The sequence below is a fragment of the Phocoena phocoena genome, chromosome 7 (assembly GCF_963924675.1).
Source record: "Phocoena phocoena chromosome 7, mPhoPho1.1, whole genome shotgun sequence".
Lineage (NCBI taxonomy): Eukaryota > Metazoa > Chordata > Mammalia > Artiodactyla > Phocoenidae > Phocoena > Phocoena phocoena.
The window spans coordinates 55,088,157-55,106,670 of NC_089225.1; the positions used below are offsets into that span (position 1 = coordinate 55,088,157).

An 18,514-nucleotide genomic window follows, 5' to 3' on the forward strand; every position below is an offset into this window, starting at 1 on the left:
AGATATACAAATTGCCAACAAACACGTGAAAAGATGCGCAACATCGCTAATCATTAGAGAAATGCAAATCAGAACTACAGTGAAGTATCACCTCACACCAGTCAGAATGGCCATCATCAAAAAAATCTACAAACAATAAATGCTGGAGAGGGTGTGGAGAAAAGGGAACCCTCTTGCACTGTTGGTGGGAATGTAAATTGATACAGCCACTATGGAGAAGAGTATGGAGGTTTCTTAAAAAACTAGGAATAGAACTGCCATACGACCCAGCAATCCCACTCCTGGGCGTATACCCTGAGGAAACCATAATTCAAAAAGAGTCATGTACCGCAATGTTCATTGCAGCTCTGTTTACAATAGCCAGGAAATCGAAGCAACCTAAGTGTCCATCATCGGATGAATGGATAAAGAATATGTGGCACATAAACACAATGGAATATTACTCAGCCATAAAAGGAAACGAAATTGAGTTATTTGTAGTGAGGTGGATGGACCTAGAGTCTGTCATATAGAGTGAAGTAAGTCAGAAAGAGAGCAACAAATACCATATGCTAACACATATATATGGAATCTAAAAAAAAAAAAAAAGGTCCTGAAGAATCTAGGGGCAGGACAGGAATAAAGACTCAGACGTAGAGAATGGACTTGAGGACACGGGGAGGGGGAAGGGTAAGCTGAGATGAAGTGAGAGAGTGGCATGGACATATATACACTACCAGATGTAAAATAGACAGCTAGTGGGAAGCAGCCACATAGCACAGGGAGATCAGCTCGGTGCTTTGTGACCACCTAGAGGGGTGGGATAGGGAGGGTGGGAGGGAGACACAAGAGGGAGGAGATACGGGGATATATGTATATGTATAGCTGATTCAGTTTGTTATACAGCAGAAACTAACACAGCAATGTAAAGCAATTATACTCCAATAAAGGTGTTTAAAAAAAAATACCATAACCAAAAATATGAGTCATGTTGATAGTAGGAACCCCTGATGGGAAGAGCACTTTACCTCTGTGGTCTTCCTTCCCCAAACCCTTTACGCCAGTCAAGCCATGAGCAAAACATCAAACAGATCCCAGCTGAGAGACGGTCTATGAAATACTCTCCAGAACTCCTCAAAACTCTGAAAGGTTAGCAGAAACAAGGAAAGTCTGAGAAACTATCACAGCCAAGAGAAGCCTAAGGAGACATTTTCCTGACAATCAAACGTAATGGGGTGTCCTGTTACGGAAAAAAGGCATAATGTGAACAAAATGTGGACTTTAGTTAATAATCACGTATCACTATTGGTTCATTAATTGTAACACATGTACCATATTAGTGTAATATATTAATAAAGAAAATTGGGTATGATGTAAAAATATATATATATGATGCAACAACTCTGAAGATCAGTTACTTTCCAGGTCCCTAAAGTTGTGGGTGGTAGTTGTTTGTTTGGTGACTTTTCATTATAAAACTAATTCTGTAATGTATTCTTTGTTGTGTGTGCTTTCTGCTTAGTGGTCAGCTAATGATTGGACCGAGGTTTCTTTAAATGCCTTCTCCCAGTCTTTGTCAAGAGACTCTGTGTGCCTGTTGGGGCACACCTTCAGTGTTTAGCCAGGCAGTTGACAACTCTGAATTAACCTTCAGGTTCTGCTTATACAGAGCCTCAAGGTTAGTCAGAGGTGAAAGATTAGGACCCTCTTAGGTTCTTCCTGAACATAGCCCTGGGCATGAGCATGACCTTCTAGATTTCAGGATATCCTAAGCCCCTGTGGACATCTCATTCCTTAGCTTTTCCTACTAAGTTTTTTGGGTAGCCTATTATTTGCCTTAACTGTCGTAGACTGCCTCAGGCAGCTGTCAGATTAACTAGTTACCTCTAAGTGTTTTTGACAAGTGTTTGAGGATGCGGGGTACGTGCACCGAAGACTTTTTCGCACTGGGGAGCACAGAATCAGGTCAGAGAAAGATAGTCTTCCCAGTGGCTGCCAGGCAACTCTGGCTGCAAGTTGTTGATGGGTGGGGGAATGGGAGGTGGGAATAAGCCAAGTTAAAATACCACAAAGCTCATTGTTGTTTTTCTTGAGTCAATACTCCCCAGATTGCTACAAGCCTTCGGTTAATTTCCAGAGTCCTGACAATTTTTGCGTTTTTGCTTTGGTGCTTTGATGGAGGACTTTTTGGAGGTCCTTTCTCCACTGTTTCTGCTGACGTCACTCCTGCTATTCCTTTTGAGAAGACTTATGCTTATTCCAATTCCTGTTCCTTTGTATGTGACCAGTTATAAGTGACAGGTTTTGTTGTTTTCTTTGTTTAATTGAAGTTCTTAAGATCTTCAGCTCTGTTCTGAAATTTCATAATGATGTGACTTGATGTGAGCCTTTTTGTACCCATTGAGCTGGGTCCTTTAGAATTTCCACTGTTTCTTTGAAATACTTTCTTTACTGTTTCTCTTTCTGATAGTCATATTTCAAAGATATTGGGCTTCGTGAAATGGCCCTCTGATTTTTATCTTTTCTTCTTTTTTATATCTTGAACTTTTCATTCTACTTTGAGATTTCTTTGACTTTGAATTCCCAACTCCTCTATTGAATTTTTATTTCTATTATAAATTTCCCAGGAACTTATTTTTTATTATTCCTTTTTTTTGTAGTATTCTGTTCTGGTTTCATCTTTTCTTTAAGTCACTCAGAGGATAGTGATATTAGTTATTTTTTTAAAAATTAAAATGCTTCAGCTCTTTGTACTGTTTCCTCTGAATTCCTTTTTTCTGTTTATCCCTCTTGGCTATTCATATAAAAGAATGAGGCACAAATAAATATATGGGAATATTCTCTGCTGAAAAGGTAATGTGAACGTGTCTCTTTTTTCCATTCCAGATGCTAATGTGTGCCTAATTTTTGGTTAGTTATGTGTCAGCTACTTGCTTATTAGGGTCTGTTTGATTCAAAATAAGTCCCATATGTCTTCCGCTTTGGGGCATCAGTTGTGCTGCAGCATGGTCTTTCTTGTACCTTTTTCTGCTTGTGTTTCCTGTGCTTTAGCATGCTTGTCTGCAGCTGCTTTCCATTACTTGCGGTCATCCATCACTGTATGGATCAAGGTTCACTGAGCTCTTCAGCACTCATCAGTGACTCATTCTGTGCTGGGGGACAGGCTTTGCTTAGGGACTCTGTGTCTGTCTGGTATAAAGAAAGGTTCGTAATAACCCAGCAATTCCACTCCTGGGTATATACCCCAAAAGCTTGAAAAACAGGTATTTAAGCAAAAACTTATACATGTGTGTTCATAGAAACATTATTCACGGTAGCCAAAATCTAGAAACAACCCAGATGTTCATCGGCTGATGAATAGATCAACAGAAATGTGGTACATCCATACAATGGAATATCATTTGGCCATAAAGGGAATGAGGTATTGGCTCATGCTACAACATGGATGCTACAACATTGAAAACAATATGGTAAGTGAAAGAAACTAATCACAAAAGGCCACCCATTATGATTTAATGTATGTGAAAAGTCCAGAATAGACAAATACATAGGGACAAGAGATACATTAGTGGTTGCTTAGGAGTGTAATCAGTAAAGAGCCCATGGTTTCATGAAAATACTCTAAAATTGACTGGTGGTGGTTGTACATACCTGTGAATGGAGGCATACCTTGTCTTATGGCACTTCACTCTATTGTACTTTGCAGCATTATTGTAAAAAACTGAAGGTTTGTGGCAACCCTACGTTGAGCAAGTCTGTTGGCATCATTTTACGAACAGCATTTGCTCACTTCCTTTCTTTGTGTCACATTTTGGTAATTGCAATATTTCAAACTTTTTCATTATCGTGTTTATTATAGCGATCAGTGATCTTTGATATTCTAATTGTTTTTTGTTTTATATTTTTAAATTAATGTTTATGTACATTTTTTTAGACATAATACTGTTGCACACTTAATAGACTACAGGATAAGTATAAACATAATTTTATAGGCACTGGGAAACCAGAAAACTCAAGTGACTCGTTTTATTGTGATATTTGCTTTACTGTGGTATCTGGACCTGAACTCACAATATCTCCCAGGTATGCCTGTATGTTAAAAACCATTGAGTTGTATACTTTAAATGGGTGAATAGTATGGTATGTGAATTATATTTCCATAAAGCTGTTTAAAGAAAGAAAGGCTTACAAGGGTTTTGAACAGACTGTTCCAGAAGCTTCTGTACAAGTCCTTAGCTATATCAGGCTCTCCTCACATCCAGGTCATATGACTGCATCTGCTCTTGTTACCGCTTTCCATGTTAAATGCTTGCTTTAATTTTCTTCAGTAGAGCTTTCATCCCCATCACTTACTCTAGACTTTTCAGGATCAAGGCCTGGATTTTTTTGCCCCCCATTCTTTTTTTTTTTTTTTTTTTTTTTTTTGCCCCCCATTCTTATAGCTTGTTGAAACTATTGACATTTTTTTTTTTACTTTTTATCCCTCTGCTAAAAATCCTGCAAAAGAATTGGTTTTTTCTGACTTACAAGTCTAGCTACTGTTTCAGATTTGGTGTTTGGTCTATATTCAGTAAATAACATAAGTGTTTACAGCCACATGTCTTATAAATTAAAACTTAAATGTCTTGGTTCATTCACTGTTAGCAGTTTTACAAACCGGACATTTAAAAGCTGTTGACTAAGAAACTTCAGAAGCTATGGGTGAATTCAGGATTAGTAAATTTCCTGCCTTCAGAACTGTCATCAAGTTAGTAGTGGTTCATTTCCCGTGGACCTGAAAATCCACATATATTAGCCCAGGGAGCCTAGTGTTATGGGAAACAGGACTTTAGGGATGGCAGGTCTCAGATGACATTGAGAGGTGGTGATTTCATGCGCTGAGGAGAAAATTTTCAAAGTAATTGGCAAACTTCTCTTCCTCTGCCTTCCTGTTGACATTACTCCACACTGCCCTTCTCCTTCACAATCTCTTTCCTTTTCCTTGGTGTAGGCTTATGTTTCTATGATTCTTGATTTTTTTTTCTTCAAATAATATTTAGAGTTTTTCAATTTTCACATCTCTTTCGCAATATATTTGTCATCAGAGTGCCATTCTTCTTGTCTTAAATATATGCAGACCAAACGTGTCTGTCTGTCTCTCCGTTATTCCCTCTGTCCCTTTTTCCCAAAGAACTCAGGTTCTGTTATAATACCTGTTACAATTCTCTTGGAAAATCTTTTGACCACTTCAAAAATGTACTGGTTCCAGTTTATTGTATTTTTGGCTGCAAAGCAAAAGCAGTTACCTTTATCAATTTTTAACTATATTTCCATGGCTTAGATTACCCCTCCACCTCTAATGAGATGCCACTTCTCAGAGTCACCCCTGGCCTTTCTTTTCCACTCGCTGCTTTTATCATACTAACCTATGGCTAGAAATCACTTCTTGTTTCATACCTGCTGGATTGCTGTAGCGTTTCTGACCAAAAGGTTAAGGAAAATCAGGAAATACTTATTGAAGTGTACCTTTTAATCTTAGTATCTAATGTGTTGTTGACTTAATATTTATAGAACCACACTTGACTCATGTTACCAGTAAATGTGCAGCAGATCATTAAATTAAAGGGTGAACAATTAACAACCTGATGGATCTCAGAAAATACCCAGAGCCCTTCATTCATCTTACTAAAATAAATCTCTTCACAGGGCTTGAATTCATAGCCAAGAACAATTTCAAGCATAATGCTACATATATAAGTTCTTAATAAAGTGCTTGTATATTTTTATACTGCAGTTATCTAATTATAGACATCAGAGGCCAGTCTTCAAATGATATTTCAAAGCAGATTTGTATTTGAAAAATTAAAATAGCTATGAATTTCCATTGTGAGAGTAATAGATGTGCACATAAATATTTTTAGAGACTATATAAAAACTCAGCTGTAAGCCATTCAAATTGGCTTTTTAATATGTATCATTCCATACAGTTTTTATCTGTATATCTATACACATGTTAAAACCAGGTTTGTATATCACAACCATGTTAATATTATAGATAGAATCAATTTAGATTTTGTGACAAGGGAAAATGGCTAAAGTAGATTAAAAGATAAGCTGTACGATAGCTAGGAAAACAAGTCCATGTTAACTGAAGGAAAACAACGAAGACAATCTAAATAAATTACTAAATTCAATCTACCATATGATTTGAGTTGGAAAATGACATAAGAACAATGTAAAGAACTGTGTCCTTTATAACTCACCAGAAAGTTGTCTGGGAGACTGTGCTGTGAAATTACTTGTAGATGAGACTCTAAAACACAATGAAATGGTTCTGTTTTTTTCCTCCCTGAAAATGGAAATTATACTTTTATTTCCATAATAGAGGTAATTGTGGGAAAAAATTAAGAAACTAAAACCCCAAAAGAAGAAAGTCACTCATAATTCCATTGACAATTATATTTCGTTAGACTTCTTTATAATTTTTGCAGAATTAGAATGTCATAAATGCTTCTCCATTTTTTTTTGCTACTTAACAATATTTTATGAGCCTCTCATGCCAGTACATACAGTTCTACCTAATATTTAGTGGCGAAATAGTATTCTGTTTTAGAATGTATGTTAGTTTACTTAAATAGCCCCCTATTGAGGTGGTAATCCAGTTTTAGCTGTTCTACACAGTACTGTGATGGATATTCTCATACGTACTTAGCATGCTTTCCGGATTATTTTCTCAGGATAAACGTTGTGTCAAAGGGTACATGCATGTTTCATCTGGTTGCCAAACTGCCTGCTAGAAAGGAATTACAAATTTATTGTTACATCCAAGATAAGCTAAGCCTGTGCCCCATTGTGTGCTGTACTGCATCATTAGTGTGACTGCAATAATTACACAAAGCCACAGCATTGAAATTTGTATTACAGTGGAGTTCTTATGTCTTAGAATTCTACATATTAGAGGGGTCAAGTCCAGCAGTGATGGAAATGTTTACATTCGCAACTTGTATCACGTGGTATTCATTTTGGAAAGCAGAGCTTTTCAGCCAGCAGTTAAATGGTGACACAGCATGTGTTGGTATTTTGCTGTTTCTTGGACTTGGTGACAGGCTATGATCCTTTATTACCTTAGATGAGTGACCGAGGAGGTGGTGTTCCTCTGAGGAAAATTGACCGACTCTTCAACTACATGTATTCAACTGCACCCCGGCCTCGCGTTGAGACGTCCCGAGCAGTGCCCTTGGTATGTGATCAAGAAATTGTGAAGCAGGTTTTCGTGACTTGTCATAAAATAATTTACCACATAAATCAGTAAAGCCATTGTGTAGGTTTCACCACAAGGACGAAATGAAGCTGTTAGGGGGGAAAACCCCACTTTCCTCTAAATTTATAGTTTTTAAAATGCTTTTTTTTTAAAATGATAAGAACATAGGACAAGGAGTATGGTTTTAGAGTTCTTGTTGCAAGGACAAGGTAAATAGTGGTGTGTCAGTAGTTTCCACGTGGTAAACCACATTTTGATATATTATCTCTAATGTGAAGCCTAAATTACCAGCTTTACTAGTACTTGGTTTAATCTTCAGTGTTTGGGGTTTTTTTCCCCTCAAGTACTTGTAATTAGAAAGATTACATGTTTGAGACTGAGAAGTATGACTAGAGCTCTGATCAGTTTGCCAACCTGAAAATGGCTCAAATGATAATGGCGTTAACAGGTTTTTTAACTGATCATAGTCACCTATTTTCAAGTTTTAATAAGGTTAGCTTTTGAATGGACTCATTCATGGTCCTCCAACACCCAGAAGAGCACTTTGCCAAATCTCTTACCTGTAATTCTGGAAAAACTCTTGTTCTTCTGGGCTTTGAAGGTTCTCTGGCATATACACTGGAGTTACACTGTAATGTGATTAAAAACAGTATAAGATGGGTCTATTTTAGACTCTTTCCTAGGAAGTTACTAAAAGGACTTCATTCTAATTGCACAGCACATTCTACAACTGTAATACAGTTCATGTCTTACCAAACTTTTAAAATGATTGCCCTAGGAATGTGCTTTTCAAGTTGAGATATGGGTAGGCATCCATGTGCCGTGGGACAGAAAAGGTCAAATAAACACCAGTGTCTTCTTAGATCCTGATTTTACTCTAAGAAGTGGAGAAAAGGGATATGCTGCTTTTGTAGTGAACAAATATTGTAGAATTTTTGTGGAGAGCGGCATACTGTACTAGTCCAGACTCTGAGTCTAAACTGTCTGGTCCATTCTCAGCTCTACTACATCCTAGCTGTGTAGCCTTGGGAATATTTTTGACCTTTCAATACCATAATTTCCCCAGCTTTAAATTTCGAATTATGGACTTCCCTGATGGTCCAATAGTTAAGACTCCATGCTTCCACTGCAGGGGGTACGGGTTTGATCCCCGATTGGGGAACTAAAATCCCACATGCAGCGTGGTGTGGCAAAAAAAAAAAAATCGAATTATTATAAAGATTGAGTTAATATCTAAAATGCTTTTTATAGTACCTGGCACACAGTAAATGCCATGTAAGTGTTTGTTTAGGATGCAAAATTTACTTGAATTTTTAAGAAAACAGGAGGCCTACACCTACGCAGCCTTACCGAGGGTAAGCCTATTGTTAGGCTTTTACACAGCCTCATTCCTGATGTCATGACCCCTTTGTAAGTGGACCCAGTAGCACTGGCGCGGCTGGGGAAAGGCTGCTTGACCTCCACAGGAGGGGTCATCAGGTCATACCTGATGACTGAGAGCTTCCTCCACATGATGCCTTCTGGTGGGCATCTACATGGATGGAATGTCTTCATGCTGTAAGCCTGTTCAGAGAGGACTGTCCACATTTCCCTCTTCTAGACCTTCTCTGTTAATCCAGTTTTGTTCTTTCCAAGTCTCTGACCAGCCAGCCCATTTGCCACTGCCCATGGTCCATGTAGGTGTTCCACTTTGAATTCCACCCACTGGTAGGATTTGCTTTCACTCCTGTCTTTCAGGCCCGGCCCTGAGAGAGGCTGTAGTGAAAAGGCAGTCCACTTTGGCTGGTGTGGGCCACTGTGTAGCTCCAGCAGTGGACCAGGCCTGTGCTATTTTACTTTTATGTTAACTACTTAAAGGGGAAGCCTGATGGGTCCGCAGGTGTGGTAGGTTCAGGGAGAGGCAGTGATAAAGTAGATCAGGTACCATGGGATCCTGAGCCACCCGCTCATGCAGTTTTCCTGGGGCCGTTTCTAGAGCCACTTAATGTGTCAGTCAGGGTCCCGCCTGGAAAGAGGTAATTATAAGTCAAGGAAGGCTTATCTACGAAGAGACAAATTACAGAAACAGGGGTGGGATAGCACAGGAATCCTGGCTAGCAGCCGCAGAGCTGTCACCACCCTGACTCAAGGGGAGAAGGAGAAGTTAGCAGAACCCAGAAGGGCAAGTTGCAGAGCAGCTGCTTACTCCCCAGGGACCCAGCCTGCCCAGGGGAAGCAACCTCAGTGAGAAAGAAGCAGGGGATGAATACCCTGACTTGATTCCCTTGGAACTCCTACTGGGTTTCCCATTGGCTAGACCCACTGGAACCAGAGGGCAAAGAAATCCACTGACATCTGTTCAGGTCAGCCTCCCAGGGCAAGGAGAAATGTGGAGAATGGATAGTTGATTTGGGGGGGTAAACAGAAACTCTGGTTTAAAAAAATCAAGTAATAAGTGATAGAGGTAGATAAGGCCAGAGCCTGGATTTGTTAATAGCAGATTCCTGAATCCACATGCACTCTTTACTGAAGTACTATATGGAATGTCATTGAACACCTGAGTTGGTGATAAGACCCTTTTTTACATTTATCCAAATGTTCTGCTTTGTATTAAAGAATTGGTAGGATTTATCCAGGTAAAGATGGCCATTCCAGATACTGGGAACAGAATGAACAGACACAGATGTGAAAAATAACATGATCTGTTTGAGGGACTTAGGAGGAGATTTACTTCAGCTGGACTGGAAAGTGGGTGGACAGACCTGATCTTACAGTCTTGAAAGCTCTTTTTTAGAAGCTTGGATTTTTAGGCAGTGGGTCTGGATGATGGGGGTGGGGAGGGTTTTGGGGTGCTTCAAAGATTTTTAAGCAGGGTAAGTGACCTGTCAGTGAGAATTAAAAGAGAGCTATTAGGGATCTTTTCAGGTTCAGAACACGGGCTGCAGTTCCTGGTGTGAGGCCATGACATATATCTGTTAGGCTGCCACCAGGCTCTGTTAGGCTGCCACCAGGCTCTTTCTACCCTTGCTCCCGAGAGAGGCCATGTTTTATGTAGTATCACCGAAAGCAGTATTGGGATGCTCTGGAGCAGGGCAGTAAAGAAGAGAAACGTGCTTCTTCTAGACCCCCACAGGTCATTTTATACAAATAAGAAGAATGAGGAATTTTAAATGACCAGAGGGAAGCCGTCTAATGCAGTACTCAACTGGGCTGCAGCTTGATCATTTTTAATACTTAAGTATTAACTGATCTTTTAGATGTGGGCTCTGATAGCCCTGGGATACTCCAATAACGTTTATTTTAATTAGAGAAGTATTTCAGTGTGTGGCTTTCCGAATAGAATTTCATTTTTCTCATCAAACAGGCTGGTTTTGGTTACGGATTGCCCATATCACGCCTTTATGCACAGTACTTCCAAGGAGACCTAAAGCTGTATTCCCTAGAGGGCTATGGGACAGATGCAGTTATCTACATTAAGGTAATGACTATAGTCTTCTGGACTTAATGATACTTCTTTGATTATAAGATGCCAGCATTTAACTGTAATGAAATTTTCTTCTACCTCGTGCTATTAAAATATAAATGTTTTTATTACAAGGATCTCCTCTGCTTTGACAAATGATCTCTTTGACTGTGGGTAAGAAACGCTGGACTATAATGATCAGGGCTTTGTTAATAGAAAAAAAACTGGGTTAAAGTGGGGCTTCAAAAACTTATGTTAAAATTAAATTTGTAAGATAAGACACATGAATTGACATTGATTCACCAGCCTTTTGATGTACTTGCTGAGGCCTTTCATTTGCATATGGGTCTGCAGATTGAAGTTTCAATTGTCTTTCTTGCAGAAGCTATACTTACAATACCTTGTTTTGGTTTCTTTAATCAAAGAAATAGCCAAGTGCATAATCCTTGTTGATTATTATGCATTTCCTTACAGTTGTCTTCTGATTTGACAGCAATTTTTATGTGGCTTTCCTTCATGAGTCTTTATGAAACATTCATCTTAGTTTTCAAAGAACCCCCCCCTCCCCGCCCATTTTTTGTGCTTTGTTAAAAGCAATACTTAGATTAAATTACAATGACAGATTTAAGTATATTAACAGATTTAGGAACAATTACAGGTGACTCTTGGTAAGCATATAGCTCACCTGGTGGAAACAGACTTGCCTGGGTTGTTCCATGTGTTTATCTGACAAATCAGTATAAATTACAGGGATAGAAAGCCCTGGATTAGTTCAGCAGTGGGCTGTTGGTACCTAATTTTTTAGCGACACTAGTTTCTTGTTCTGGCCACTAGATGGCACCTATTTTATAGGAAATGCTAAAGACTTTACATTAGAAAAAGTAAAAATTGTCTGAAAAGGTTAAGTTCTTTCAAGATAATTTTCTTTTTTTAAACTATCTCAATTGTGAGGAACTTAAAAACATTGCCTTCATGATGCCCTTTTTATCATCAAATGTAACATTTTTGTTTGAGTCTATAGATCAAGGCGTTCCAGCATAAAGAGAATATGATGTATAGGTGAAAGGTTTCTAGCTCCATTTGGGAAAAAAATAGAATACATGAAGTCTTATAGAATAATTAAGGTCCTTCCTTCCTATTATTGGAATGAAACTTCCAGTTCAATATTTTCTACATCTTGGGGAATACCTGTGGCTTAAGGTTGAAATCCTACCAAAATATCCTAATTTGAAGATAATGAGGAACATAGTTTATCTCAATGATACACGGGAAGCTGAAATAGAACGGTGAATTAATTGTGATAATATGTTGGAAACATGAAATTACAATCAGCCCTCTGTATCCCCGGGTTCCATATCCATAGATCCGAACACGACTAAAAAATATTTGAGGAAAAAAGAAATTCCAGAAAGTTGCAAAAAGCAGAACTTGAATTTGCTGCACATCAGCACCTATTTACATAATATCTACGTCATATTTGTATAGCATTTACATTGTATTAGCTATTATAATTAATCTAGAGATGATTTAAAGTATACAGGAGGATGTGTAAAGATTATACATAGATACTACAGCATTTTATATAAGCGACTTGAGCATGGGCAGACTTTGGTATGCATGCGGGGGTGGGGGGGTGATACAGAGGGTCAGCGATGCATGATGCAGAAATCATATACAGAAATCATGCTATAACTAAAATTAGTGACGTTAATGTAGGAGAAGACACAGGATCAAACCCAGATTTCATTAAATGATTGTACAATTACATAAGGTACATATGTAAATTTTTATGCTTTTACACTTAACTGACTTTTTCAGTTAACCAACTTCTGTTTGTCATGTTTTATAAGAATGTCTATCAAACTTCAATCCAGCAGCTCCCAGGCTGGCTGGAGAATTACCGCAAGCAATAAACTCAACATGCACATCAAGCAGTTGCCTTGGGCTTAGTAAATAACACGTTTCAAAGATGTGCTCTATTTTAAAATGTATGTATGTATGTATGTATGTCTTATGTTTGATAAAATACAAATCCAATGAAGTATTGTTTAATTTGTAGTAACCTTTTGGCCACTGTAGATTTTCTCAAATAATGCATTCCCAAAAAATGCCTGATATAGGTCCTGCTTTGACTTTCAGGCTCTGTCAACAGAATCAATAGAAAGACTCCCGGTATATAACAAAGCTGCCTGGAAGCATTACAACACCAACCACGAGGCTGACGACTGGTGTGTTCCCAGCAGAGAACCGAAAGACATGACGACATTCCGCAGTGCCTAGACACACTTGGGACCCCTGGAAAATCCAGATGTGTTTTTTTATTAAATGGAAGGGATGGTGTTCAGAACTACACTATACCAAATACTTCATGTGTCGTTTTCACAGTTAACTATTTGGGTAGATAGAATAAGTGGTAAGTTAAATTCCTTTTATGCCCATTAAATCTCCTAAAGGATGAAGTTGTACCTATTTTACACTTAAATTTTCACAGTTAATTGAACATTTTTAAACAGCTGTAGTTCTGGTCAACTTTCTCTTTACAGTAGACTTCAGAAGCGTAGAAGTCTTTGGGTTTCTACAGGAAGCTGTGTAGTTTTGTAGTTTTTTTAAGAAATACTTTTATGTCTGCTAGAAACATTTCCTTAATATCGATTAGCCAGTTAGCCATCTTTCTGTTTTAGAGGAGTTCTGCCAGCCTTTATTTAGTAATGACAGATGTAATAAGATGATTTACAGATTTACACGACTGACTACAATTAAAGCGGTAAACAGTTGCCCTGTTAAGTGTAGAACCAGCCACCTTTCAGCATCTACATGCATTGTCTTCACTCTGAAGTTAATTTATCATGTTTTAATTTTATTGCAAAGGATTGTAATGATTGATTTCCTATGGAACTAAACCAAGATCATGGGCAATCTACTTTGAATATGCTTATGATTAATGCAATGGGAAATTTTTATACTAAAACCTAACAGCTGCTAAAATTCTAAATTGACTTTAAGAAATTGAGGGCAGAACAGTGAGTCGCAAAAACTGTACTAAAGATTGTTGAGATTACCTGGGGGCGCTTTTAAGAAAGTTTTTCTGAGTCCTACTCTAGACATACAGAATCAGACTGCGGCTGGAGTCCAGGAATCTCAGTTTTTATAACACTTCCTAGACCAGTCTGATGCCTCACCTAGTTAGGAAGCCACGCTTTTAAAGTGAGTAATGATGATACCACATTTGCTAACATAACAGATCTTTATATTTTGGTTTTCACCTATTGAAAGGTCAGACTTCTAGACTCTGGTGCAATTAGAAGCATAATTGGAAGCAAGAGACAAGTTGGCTACAGAAGAAGAGTCAGGTAACCAAAGGATTAGAACCGTAAATGCACAGGTATTGACAAAAAACATGTTATGAAAAATATCTATACTTTATCAGGAAAAAGTCACCTTGGGCTTATCACATTCAAATGTTTGCATTCGAATGTTAATTTGTAGTGTACAAATTTTTGGTATATTCAGTATATTATAACTCTGTTAGGCTTTAAGACAGAGATACCAAACAGGTGGTATCATCTTCGTTTTTGAGACTCAGAGTATAGCCCAAAGCTGCCTAGAATTGGTGTGAGGGCTCAGGCTGTATCTGCTGATCACTGTCAGCCGCCTGGTCTAAGAGACTATGAAAGTCAGGAGACTAAGTTGTTAGTCTTACCTCATCTTTTAAGGTGACAGGGAAGTACACTGAAAATAAATTTTAAAGTAAGATTTTAAATGTTTAAAGAACAGCTTTAATACTTAAATGGGGAACTTTATCTGGTAAATACATTGAGTTGAAACAGCTCATTCTCAAAAGGATTATGTAAGCTTAACAGTGCTATACAAATTTATAAATTGGAAGGGATGTTAAAGGGCCGTTAGCCCAGGACTCTCACATAAGAGATGAGGATCCTGAAACTCGGGGTGTGTGGGGTTTGCCCAGGGCTGATTAGCTGATGTGACCAAATGTTGGAAGAAGATCTTTTACCTATTACTCCTTAATTATGGATTTTATGATAAACAATAGGATATGCTAGTGGATGATTTATATTAGTTCAATGTGTCACAGTTTTTTTAGCTTAAAATTACACTTTTCTTATAATGATGAAATAGTTTCAAATCCTTTGAATCGAAGTATTCACTTTCTTTCCTAAATGAGACATTTGTACAACTGACATAAATTTGATATTTTTACTTATGATCCACACACCCACACACAAAATTAAAGTTTCTTTCTTTATTTAAGAGCTAAGAAATTGTATTTTCAAAGGAAGAATGAAATCTTTTCCTTTAGTTTCTTTCTAAGGTATAATGGCTTTTTCACTTTGTTACTGTGGTAAGGGACACAAAGTTACATACAGAAATATTTGGGGGAATGCTTTCTCTTAGTTGGTTTTAAATTATTGTGCTACTTGGAAAGTTTTTAGATTCTTATACTATTTTCCCCCACCAGCATTTAATATGATGCCATGTAGATTTTTAAAATATACTGAAAGATAAGAAATGGATACTAAGTGATTTTTGTAACCTGGGCATTTAATGAATATGCCAACATTTTTTTAGGAAGAATCACAAAAAGTATTCTGCCCTGTACTTAAAGTACTAGCTGGCTTTAGATGTCTTCATACTTAATGGTAATCACTTTCTTGCACTGTGAAGTTGTTACATGAAGATGTTGAAGTGGCAGTCTACCCTATTATTTTATAAAATGTTTTGTGTATGGCAATAAACTGAAAACATGGATCAACTCTTATTCTGAAAATAAACTGACCAATTGTTTTTTAAAATAAAGGTCTCTTTCATCATCAAGGGTCAGCTTTCTGTAAACATTCAAAAAGTCGAAGCTACATGGCTCACAGTGCACCTCACTATGCTTGGTAGAGGAAGTGTTTAGATTTCCAACGTGTATATTCTAATCGCCAAAGTAGGCAGTCGTTTGTATGGATTGAGTTATGCTAGATTTTCATTATCCAAACAGCCACAGATGACTGACTGACTGCATAAATGAACATCTTCTCTTATGTGATTTTCAAGAGGTTATGTTAGTATACTCTTTGAATAACTTTTCACAATATAAGTAATATAGGAAAAGCCTTAATTTAACCAGCATTACTGTGTGCTTGTACCAGCCGAAAGTCAAAATTAAACTCCTCTAGTCAAAGACAGGTTCCTGTCCTGTTCCTGATGAATGGGATATGACCATCAATCTTCCCTTCATTATTAAAGCCAGCAAGTTCCATAAAAGGACTGCATAGGTAAAGAACCAGGGAAACAGACTACTAGTGTTAGGGTCCCTTTGTGGCCTTGTGAACAGCCAATCAGAAAGGAAGCCAAAAAAAAAAAAAAAGTCAACCAATTTGTTTGCATCTTCATTTGCTGTGCCATAAATGTGAAGTTTTAAACAGATGAGTAATCAGGGTTGAGTTAAGCTGGTTTGCAAATACTGTATATGATTAACTTCTGGCCCCCAAAATTAAATTTTCTTATAGTCAAACTGAATGCACTTGAAAAAATGTGGCGTGAAGTATTTTATATATGGCAAAAAAGAACGCACTGCTGGTTTGCTTAGTCCTGGCATTCTTAAATTACTGCACCTTTTGTTCTGTTTACACGTTTGGAAATAATTAGGTATATGCTACCCACTCTTCACGTTTCTTCAGCAGTCATTAACCATAGGCTTTTAATAGCGAGAGACAAGACTGCCAGCCTTTTCAAATTTATGACATGAGATGACCATAAAATTGGGTGGCCATGAGATTCTATATTATTATAGATATAAAACCATTTGGGGGAAGGAGGATCAAGATGGTGGAGTAGGAGGATGTGGAGCTCACCTACCGCCATAAACACATCAAAAATACACCTGCAGGTGGAACAATTCACACGTAAAACCAACTGGAAACTGGCAGAAGATCTCTTACACAACTAAAGCTGCCGAAAAGATTTTCCATGTAATTGGGTAGGACCAAACACATAAAAAAAAGGCATCAGGATGGGACCAGCACCCCTGGGAGGGATCTGTGAAGGAGGAAAGGTCCCCATGGGCAGGCTCTCACTCTGGGGAGCCTCCTTGCCTGCTGGGAGGTCTGCTGGGAGAGGCTGGAGTGGCCTGGACTCTGATTGCAGGGAGTGTGTGCATGCTGACTTGCCTAGCGATCAGGGTGGAGGGAGACCAGTACTGACAGCTGCCACCTCCTGCCCTTCCCAGTCCCAAAGGCATGCAGAGCAGGGCTGCTGGAACGCACAGTGGAAAGATGCTGAATCTCGGGCAGATAGGCCCTGGGATAGGACTCTGTCTAACTGCATGGAGATAGCCTGGAGGGCCTGGGGTGTGGTCTAGGCCAAATCTCAGAGCTCATTGTCAGCATGTGAACAGCGGGGCACAGGTCCAGCATCGCAATCCACTGCCAGCACACACACAGTGGTGCCACAGAGACGCATGTCTCTGTGCAGACAGTCCCTGGGGAGGAATACACAGCAGTTTGTTTCCCCGTGGGAGCTCTCCAGTTCCACCCACCCCACACTGTAACCTGGGGCCAGATCTAGGGCGGACAGGTCCTGGGAGAGGCCTGTCGTGGAGGCAGCCCAAGTCCCGGGCAGCAGCACAAACACCTCCATTCCTGCAGCCACAGCACCAGCCCACCCCACACTACAGCCTAGTACTAGGTCTGGGATGAACGTAACGGAGAAAGCGACGCGACCTTGGGCTGCTTCCAGGCAGAACTGAACATACCTGCATGGGCAGCACATAGGTTTGCTGTGACCACAGGGGCCTCACTTGCTTCAGCAATCATCTCCTTTGAGACACAGCACACACTTCAGGGCGATGAAGCCTTATCAAACCTGACCCTCAAGGCTTCTACTCCCAACAACCAAGCAGCAAACCCCATCCCTGACAGGGATATGACAGCCACAGAGCAAAGAGGAGGCCCAGTGAAGGCTCTGGACACCACAACACCAATCACACCCACTATCAAGGGAATAATGGCCTTAAGGAAATACGTGACTGGCCTCCATACCAAAACCAGCCCTTGCACCAAAAATATTGGACTCACAGTCTTACCCAGGGATGTTCCCACATAAAAACACCCCTTCCAGACCACAGTAGATAACTTTCTCTGTCTCTGATTTTAGGAGAAACAGTTAAGTAAATGAAAAAGAGGAACTACTCCCAATTAAAAGAACACGAGAAATCCCCTGAAAGAATTAATGAAACAGACTTCGAAAAGGAGGTAATAAAAATGCTAAAGGAATTAAGAAAGAGTATCGATAGAAATGCAGATCACTGTAACATGGAACTAGAAACTCTAAAGAGGAGCCAATCAAAATTAGACAATTCAATCACCAAGATAAAAACCAATCTAGAAGCAATGAATAGCAGACTAAATAACACAGGATGAATAAGTGATCTGGAAGATAAAATAATGGAAATCACCCCATCAGAACAGCAGACAGAAAGACCAATGGGAAAAAAAATGAAAGCAACAGACAAGATCTATGGGATAATATAAAGCATGCCAACCTACACATAATAGGGGTTCCACAAGGAGAAGTTAGGAGGGGATCAAAAATTTATTTGAAGAAATTAGGTTTGGGAAGTTTTCAGCCATAAATAAGGAAACAGATATCCAGGTACAGGAAGCACAGAGGGTCCCAAACAAGATGAACCCAAGCAGACCTACACCAAGACATACCATAATTACAATGGCAAAAGTTAAAGATAAAAGAGGATTCTAAAGGCAGCAAGAGAAAAACAAAGTCAGTTACAAGAGAACCCCCATAAGGCTATCAGCTTATTTCCTTGCAGAAACTTTGTAGGGCAGAAGGGA

The 18,514-nt window shown here is 38.9% G+C and overlaps 1 protein-coding gene across 1 annotated transcript in view; it reads left to right on the forward strand.

The window, feature by feature from the left end:
• The window catches only part of PDK1 (pyruvate dehydrogenase kinase 1), a 35,486-nt gene extending 22,473 nt beyond the window's left edge, over positions 1-13,013 (forward strand). Inside the window, exons 9-11 of the mRNA XM_065880032.1 lie at positions 7,088-7,198; positions 10,563-10,676; positions 12,801-13,013. Coding sequence (XP_065736104.1) covers positions 7,088-7,198; positions 10,563-10,676; positions 12,801-12,941 — 366 coding nt within the window. The 3' untranslated portion in view covers positions 12,942-13,013. The remainder of the gene's footprint in view (positions 1-7,087; positions 7,199-10,562; positions 10,677-12,800) is intronic.
• Positions 13,014-18,514: the final 5,501 nt, after the last annotated feature.